The sequence below is a fragment of the Anneissia japonica genome, unplaced genomic scaffold (genome assembly GCF_011630105.1).
Source record: "Anneissia japonica isolate Jap-2015-1 unplaced genomic scaffold, ASM1163010v1 scaffold287708_len1499824_cov190, whole genome shotgun sequence".
NCBI lineage: Eukaryota > Metazoa > Echinodermata > Crinoidea > Comatulida > Comatulidae > Anneissia > Anneissia japonica.
In genome coordinates this window covers 158952-167870 of record NW_022752295.1, presented here as the reverse complement: position 1 = coordinate 167870, position 8919 = coordinate 158952, and the positions used below count along the sequence as shown (strand labels likewise).

General features: G+C 34.8%; 1 protein-coding gene across 2 annotated transcripts; it reads right to left on the bottom strand.

The window, feature by feature from the left end:
* Window positions 1-27: 27 nt before the first annotated feature.
* LOC117122280 (prolactin regulatory element-binding protein-like) lies at window positions 28-7312 on the bottom strand. 2 transcript variants are annotated; one of them, XM_033267822.1, is made up of 10 exons: window positions 7146-7312; window positions 6446-6555; window positions 5532-5653; window positions 4703-4944; window positions 4415-4498; window positions 3898-4019; window positions 3314-3487; window positions 2872-2944; window positions 1840-1999; window positions 28-738 (listed from the first exon to the last, which is right to left on the bottom strand). In XM_033267822.1, exons 1-10 carry the CDS (start codon window positions 7263-7265, stop codon window positions 647-649), a joined length of 1299 nt encoding a protein of 432 aa, XP_033123713.1. In that variant the 5' UTR covers window positions 7266-7312; the 3' UTR covers window positions 28-646. The 2 variants fall into 2 exon arrangements, with proteins under 2 accessions (XP_033123713.1, XP_033123714.1); XM_033267823.1 differs by having other exon boundaries at window positions 6446-6567; window positions 7146-7284.
* Window positions 7313-8919: the final 1607 nt, after the last annotated feature.

Below are 8919 nucleotides of genomic sequence, written 5' to 3'. Positions count from 1 at the left end.
TGACAGTATGTAGTGCGCATTGAGAAAAGAAGGTGCTCTCCATTTCGTCATGTTCAATTTTTTGGTAAACTATGCCTGCTGAAAATTTGATGGCGGGGAACACATGGGACTTCAAAGGCATCGCGCAAACGTTCTTTACGCGCTGTGGCAACTTTGATGTTGGTTTATTTGCATAGCGCTGCGTGCGCGTGGCTTTGCCGAGTGATCTCCTTCTCAATAATACCTCAATGATCCTACCTTAGTCATGCAACAGAAAGCTCCCTATTGTCAGCCATAGAACCACAAGAACATTAGAGGCCATATTTAAATATTTGAATTTAAAGCTTTGTGGCAAGCAGAATTCCTTGTGTACATGGCCTAGTATCTCTAACTTCCACCACCAATGGGATATTGGAAAAATCAAATTTTGTTATGGTGGCACAATCTTTGGTGTAAAGTACAAATACACAGTTGGTCAACACTCCCATCATTAACTATGAAAACGTTCTTCACTCACTTAACAATAACTTAATTATTCTCTTGCAAAATCAGATTCTTTTTTATTTCAGGAAAATTTTATCTCTCATCCTTTCCTCCAGACATAATACTGATCAACGTGAGTGAAATTTAAAAAAATTACTTTGTAACAAGAGTTGTGATTGGTTGCTTAAATGTTGAATCCCATGTGAGCAAGAACAAAGAATATAATAACAATGATAGCAGCTGCCCCAAAGAACATCAGTGCCACAGGATACTCAACTGTGAAAAATAAAACAATTAAATAATAAATTAGAATAATATAAATATTGTAAGAACAATATAATAGTACCTTTTTTCAATCTTAAAAGATTGAAGAAAGGGTCAGATAAAAAAAAACAACAATACACTGGACGTAATGTTACCATTGTCATAATAATAATTATTATTAACGTTATAATCATCATCATCACTGACACTACCATCATTCCCATCCTCTTTGTAGCTGCTATTTTTACCAGTGCTCTCATCATCATTCACAACACCATTACCTGCACTATCTCATTATCATTATTATTCAAGCAACTGAATATCTGACTCAAGACTAAAACCATACGGTAGTCAATCATATTCATATATTCATAGAAAATACGGTAGTTTTATTCTATAATGTATTCACTGTAAATTTTCTATATAAAGTATACGGTAAAAATTATCAATATCTTTACTTATGAGGTTCTCTAACTTAAAAAATACAGTGTAACGCTTGCTTTCTTGTAAAGCGGTTACGCCGCTGGTGGCACTATAAGAACTTATGAGGTGTAAATTTACTAATTCTACACATCTGAATCTTTGACTCCGTATAGAGTATCTATTGTCAAACAAGATAAAACTATAAAAAATTATTCCTCAATCGACCTTTAGATGTTCTTGTTACATTGGTGAGTACCTAACTTCTTATTTGATGCACTTCTATGATGCCACATAGTGTGTGTGATAGACGCAGACGCATACGCGCATAATACCTGGCAACGATTTATACTAACTTAACATACAATTTATTGGATCAGATATTCTGAACTATGCATATAATATCAAGCAAAGTCTAATCAAACATTGTGTATTGATGATGAATTTGAAGAAATGTACTTTCCTATTGCGATTCAAACCGAAGACTTTCTGATTAACAAACTGATTCTCTACCAACAGAGCTATGAGGCTAAGGGGTGTACACCCTTGAATTTTCCCATTTAAGCCAAGGTCCAACAGCCTAAATTATCCAATCACATTCATACATCTGTACATACTAAGCACATTTGGCTCTTACCTCAAGGTATCGTATATGACTAATAGTAAATCAAACCAAAACCAAACTGTACATACCTGGGCTAAATACTGGTGTAATCTTCAATGATTTGTCTGGGCATACACTCAATAGAGCAGCATCTAATTCTCCTAAAATTTTCCGTGTCTTCTTTGTTATTGGAACGAATGAGAGACCAGTTACAAATATACTGTGTACATTATTAACAACATGCAGTTTCTGAAAATCGTAAAAAAAAAATAGTTGCTGCAAATCAAATGAATGTTGTAAGTCAAAAAAAACATTATTAACAACCTGCAGTTTTAGAAAATTGAAAAACATTTAGATACTCATCAATAAAGAACATTATTACACAGACTACAAAACAGACAAGAAATAAATTATGTGATTTGACATAAGGCTTTGTCTACACTATCAAATTGTATGTAACAAATAAATGTGATATGTTCATACAGTATATGGATGTAATATGACATAACCATACCCATATTTTTGGCACATCACACAAATTTTATAGTGTGGACTGAGTTTAAGCCATGTTTTATAGGAGTCCTTGGTAGAAATTTTCCCCAAATACATGTCACATGACTATTGTTTTTACACAATGATCTGGAAAATTGAAAGGTAAAAGCTAAAGGTAGGAGAATAAACCTTAGCTTGCAGCGTCATTGTGCTGAATTAAGTATAGGCGTAGTCTGCGCCGTAAAGAGGTGCTTATAGTAGCTACATGTTCACATCATTCCACAAAAGCAGCTGAAATTAACCATAGCATCGGGGTAACCCCCCTGCTATTCTGAAGGATGCATTGGGTTCTTTAAAGTGCACACGAGTCAGATGTGTACACTGGCCTTCATTTCAAGTCCTTACCCGAGAAGACTTGGTTCTATCAACCGAAACCTGGAAGAGGAGCAGCTGTAGCCAGCGTCAATGTTAAGGCTGTAGTTACCGGAGCCTCTGACTTACCGCTTGGTCACTCAACTCGCAAATGACTATTCTTGGTCAATGTCCATGAATAATGTATTGAAAGAATAATTTCAATGATAATTGAACAATAATAACAGCAATAATCAGAACAAATGTGATGTTAATACCTTTAAACTAAATGCAATATAGATAGCAATTGATCCTGTCATCGTTCCAACACCAACATAATGGCCACCATGACTACGTAAATGTAAAAAAAAAGAGTAAATGAAACTAATGAAAAATCAAATAACATTAAAAAATATATATAATATTTGACATAAACCACATTACCTATTATTTTGTTAAAGTATAATCCATCAATGTAAATTGTTAACAATATACACTCAATAATCTTTTAAAATTGTGTTATTTTCTTTCTTTAGATTGAGGTACTAGTCCACATATCAAGCGCCCTGAGCATCTTACATTAGATAGATATGTGCGCTATATAATTATAAAACTACACTATTCATAGATAAGAAAAAGTTTATATTTACTTAAATATTGGTTTAATTATGTATCTAAATCATGCCTTATAATTTGAGACTGCACATCACTAGAAAATACCTGACAGCAAGGGAAGATAAAATGTCTTGTCCAGTACAAATAGATTTCTCTGGAATGAACTTGGTGGTGTCCCACTTGGTGATGTAGCTGGGCTGGGCTTTACGGGATTGCACGTGTGGCACATGGATGGTAAACATAGTGCACTCTGTTGTCTTGCCTGCTACCAAGCCAAATCTAATATAAATTAAATCATCTAGTTACTTCCATGAAATTCAATACAAAGTATATATCTACCTTCAGTGATTAAACATATTTGCTGTGAAGAATCTTAGAAAAAGCAAAAATTACTGAGTACAAGACAATTTTCATTCTTAATTAAATAAAATATTGTTGGTTGATACAGCACAATAAGAAAATCATGTTATTCAAAGAGATTTTCTTTTCAATTATTGAAAGGTTACTTAAAATACAATAAACCATATAAAGTCTTTTATATTTCAAGTTAAGCTTATCACAGGTGGTATATTTAACAAATCTCTCTAAACAAAAGAGAACAGGATTGATTCAAGAAATTTTTCTTTCCAATTAATGGAAATGTGCACTACAATGAGATGTATCAAATAATTTGTTTGTAAATACTATACCTGCATGATCTGAACCTGTATGACTTTTCTGGTACTTTAACATCCCAAAATAACTCATTAACTAGCTCCGACGTCTTAGGTTTCCACACTTTCGCAGTGCAGTCCTTTGATATTGATATTAGCTTGAAAATAGATGATAAAATATTATAACATATGACAGGTCACAAGAGTGCAGTGTGGTGTAATGGTTTTGTAGACAATTTGTTATTGTATGGTAGTAGTGACTGAATGGTACACAGCAACTACAGAAAACTATTGCAGCCTTCCTCTCTCACATACAAACAGAAAACAACTAGATTATAAAGTGCATAAAAATAGAACAAATTTTTAAAATTTTAAATCTGGTCGCGAGGCTTGATTCCAGCAAATAATTCCGATAATTACGGCTTTGGGAAAACACTGACTTGCTGTTCATAGCTTAGACTGCAAATAATTTTACCAATTAAATCACTCAAACATTTATATACAGTACAGTATAACATGCAACATTTTTAAAATATAGAATTATTGAACTTACCCGATTACCAAATGGACTAAGCATTATCTCGTCTATTTCTTTATCGTGAGCATCTATTTCAGCTTTCTTTACCATATGTGGGTACTTAAAAAAAGGGAAAACAGCATGAATTTTATTAACCATTAGATCGCTAAGTTAGCATGCACGTGTAAGTCTGGAGAACTTTGAGATACGAAAAAAGTAAAAAATAAATAAGTTAATTAAAAATAATATACAGTAGGCCTATAGCTTAAAAATACTACAAAAAACAAGTAAACAATATAACAAAAAACATCAACAGATATTTACCGTCCAAATCCTGATCTTGCCATCTGTACCGGCGGTTATTACAAACATACCGTGAGGATCAAAGCATACAGCTTTTTGGTACTGGTCTCCCTCACCGGTAACAGAAACTACCGATGTTAAACGGTTTATTTCATACGTCACTTTTTCCTCTTCTTTCTCAGTTTTCTCAGTTTCCGTTACTTTCTCTGGTTTTGCAGTTTTTTCGTCTGATTTTTTTCCCGCTTTTTTTCTTCTCCTTCCTCCTAGAAAGTAGAGTAAATTGTTTAATTAAAAATAATATTTTTAAAATATTATCTTAAATTGTTATATTAGTTAATAATATCAACAATAAAACACTGAAATAATTACAGAAGAAACAACTTGGGGAGAGCATATTCAAAAATAATTTCAGTGCATGTTGAGAGTCTAACACACTTGCAAATCCTAACAATGTCTGCCGTGAGTGCATGAGGAAGCGTCGAGGTCAGGGTTCCAATACCTCGTTGTGCATTTCGTTTGTGTTCTTGAGCAAGGCACTTTATCTACATTGCTTCTCTCCACCCAGAAGTACAGTATAACTGGGTACCTGGTGGGGTTGCCTGCTACTGCACCAATATGGCAGCTACACTTAAGCATGTGAACCCAATGACCAGGGAAAACAAAACTCTTCGTATCGTAAAGGAAAAGCGCTATATAAATACCACTTAATGAATAACGATGATAAGGCCGAAAAACAATGTTCATCTTCAGCAAGATATTTCTCAAAATTAAGACAGAAATGTTTATGATAAACCTGACTTCAAAGTGATTAAATTTAGTGTGATCAACCTAGCCCCTGACCTCAAAATACCTTTCTTTTCTGAGGGTTCTTTCTGAACTTCTTCTTCTACCTTAACTGTTTTCTTGAGTGCATAAATTTGACATTTCTCATCCATACCACATGCCATGATGTAGCCATGATCATCATCAACCCTAATATTAGATAAATAAATAAATAATATTAAGAAAAATAAAAACAGTACACATTGTAGTACATATTTTATGAGAACGTCACAGTGAAATAATCTTATTTTAGACATACAGGGCGAAGACAAGTCAAACCAGTCATTCCTTGCCAATCATGTTTCAGAGATAATGACCAAAACATGTTGGAATGTTAACATTTTTGAAATCTATTTTATTACACTAAACTAAACTTTAAATATTTATACATCATGCTATGTTGTTATTTTCAGAAATTTTGAAGTTGAAACAACATTTGTTAATGATTTGGTGATGGTCTCTGCTTAACAAATGGCCAAAATTCTAAAATTTTAAGACTGATTTCTCAAATACTGTTCTTTAAACAGAGCTGTATGTTGACACTCCTGTAACTTCATAACGAAATGTCAGATTTAAATGATTTTTTACCATTTTTTAACTTTCATTTTACTGCTAACCCTGTTTAATAACTAAAAATGTTTGCAAGGAGTGACTGTTTGGCTTGCCTTCTTGCCACATACAGATAATGTGTATGGTACTCAAATATAGTTGGAAGCAGGGCTTTAGCCAGAAAAATGAAATAGACCGTCCAAAATGGAAGCCAGTGATCATGGTACTGAGCCGATGAGCAGGCCACGCCCATCTTTTGATAGTCCCCACCGAATATTGGTACGAAAACAACGTACATTCAATTATTTTTTTTAAATGAAAACTGTTTGTTTAATGGTGTCGCAGAGTCTATCTGAAGTATCAACCTGCTTTGAAAAAAACCTTACAACAAACCTAATGGCAGCATTGATTATTGCACTTCGATCATCTCCTACATCTGTGTTATGTGAAAACAAACTTTCAGCAACAACTTTAGGTCCTGGCCTCTTCAACTCAAAAATTTCCTAGAGAGAAAGCTTAATATAATTATACAAAACATTATAACTTTATGTTTAAATGTTGTAAATTAGTTTAAACAATTTAAATTCACAGTAAGTTGCAAAAATGAAAGAGTCAGTGATACTTGTAGGTAGATACAGGAATTTGAAATAGCGGGATGGCCACCATGGTCGGGCTTTGAATTTTGACCGCATACTGTTCATCTCCTTATTGAGGAAACGCAAGAAGAAACCTGGCTGAGGTACGATTAAGAATGTTATTGTTGGATAGGAAAGAAATGGCACCCTCAACAACGACAACTATAAAACTTAAAATTCAAAGCAAATTTCATTTTCCCCAATCATATTATTTTACTACAGCCCGCCCAAGTGAGATCACACTACGTTCCGACTGTACCCGTAGGCTTGCAGGCTATTATATATAGGCTTGACCCTACATTATAGTATATACCTTCCGCCTGGCCTACGCTACAGCGGGCCTGCCAGGGCCTAGGCTATGCATGCACCCCGGAACCGGCTTGTTGAGTGGCTAGCCTAGCTAGTGTCCACGTAGACTTCATTGCTAAACAACTATGATGCAGTATCACCAAACTTACTATTCCATTTGGAACGCCAGTTCTTGCTTGACCACCACCACCAGCAACAACAAATCGCACCTCATCAAGACACCGTATAACATAAGGAGGAAAATCTATACACGCTAACTGCGCTGCCATTCTGCAATTCAATGTTGTTGTTGGTTGGTTCGTTGATTAATTTTTGATTAAAATAATTTTCAGCAACTTAGAGGATCAATTTCATAAGAGGGCGCTAATTTAGCTAGAGAGGCAAGTGTTTGGCGGTTCCATATTAAATGTATCATTCTTATTATATCTCTATGGGTGGTTTAGATACCGTACTCGCGCGCGAATAAGCGTCCCGTACCGTTTAAATTGTTTGAATAAGCGCCCCACTCGAATATTGTCTTAAAGCGCCCCGTTTGAATGAGCGCCCCTCGGTATTTATTCATTTTTTTTAAACAATAGGCCTTTGTGATTGATTTTTTTTAGCAAACGATAATCTACCCGTAATCCTGAGACGGTGGTTGGCATGATTTTGAGGTGAGGAGTGGATTCATATTTTCTTACGTCAATTTCAAAATGAGGATATTTTATACTGGACAGATGAGAGCTCCCTGGCAGTATCTTTTCAACTTTCAACTCTTTTTACATTTGTCTACTTCTTTTTCTTTTCGACAATTTGCACCTTCAGCACGTTTTCATGTGAGTTTGCAAGAAGCCACTGATCCTGCTAATCTCAGTCGGCAGATGGCCCACAAGCTTATACACCACCACAACCACCACCACCACTAATTTCATCTCAGATATATTCTTGTCACGAGCCATGCTCTCTGGACGATTATATTTTTTGCACCAGACGCATTCGTAATCTTCGGTTTTCGGATGTCCTTATATAGTTTTTTCATTCATAAATCGCCCATTGAATTTTCCACGTTCCCAGAAGAACTCCTCACTTTTCATATATTTTCATAAGCGCCCTCTCAATTTCCCCTCTGTTTTCATAAGCGCCCCGTTTGAATAAGCGCCCCTCAAAAAGGGCAAAAAAAGTATTTGCCAGCGCGCTTATTCGCGCGAGTACCGTACGGTTGATGAAGGCGAATAAATTATACCGGTACCCAAATTAACAATACCGTACTCTGCCTAAAAAAAATCCGAAAACCCTAAAAAGATTAGTTAAAATTTTAAATAGCTAAGAGTAAATAAAATTATTAAAACTTCCAACTAAATATGTATAATTTCGTTCAAATTTTAAATTGTAAACTTAATTAATATACATATTCTTCGTAGATCTCTTCACAAAGAGTACGGTACATATTTCGGATAGTGCATATCTTAATTGTCTTAGCCATTCTGGCACTGCAAACATATTTTTCCATGGAAAATGGAATGAAAATAAAAATAATAAAATAACGAACATAAACTCACGATATGTTTCTTTGGAAGAAGCCTTTCGATCTGTCTCATCCCCGTCGGCGCCGACGAGGATCCGGAGTAGACAGAGAAAAAGGCTTCGTTATTCGTTCGTTATATATATTTTGATAGGCCTATTCGTTGCCAGGATGTCTAAGACAATTAAAATTAAAACTAATCATGATTACATATAACAATTAGACAAATCAAATAGGCCACTACAGGTACGCAACTGCGGCTTGACACCCTCCAATTAAAGACCACCTTCAAATTAAGATCAATTTTCTGTGGTCCCATATTAACAAATTCCTTGATCTTATTATTCTAGATACTGATAGAGACCAAAGCTGTTAAAGACAGACAATGGAAACCCCTGTCCCAAAAGTGGTATTTTTATTCC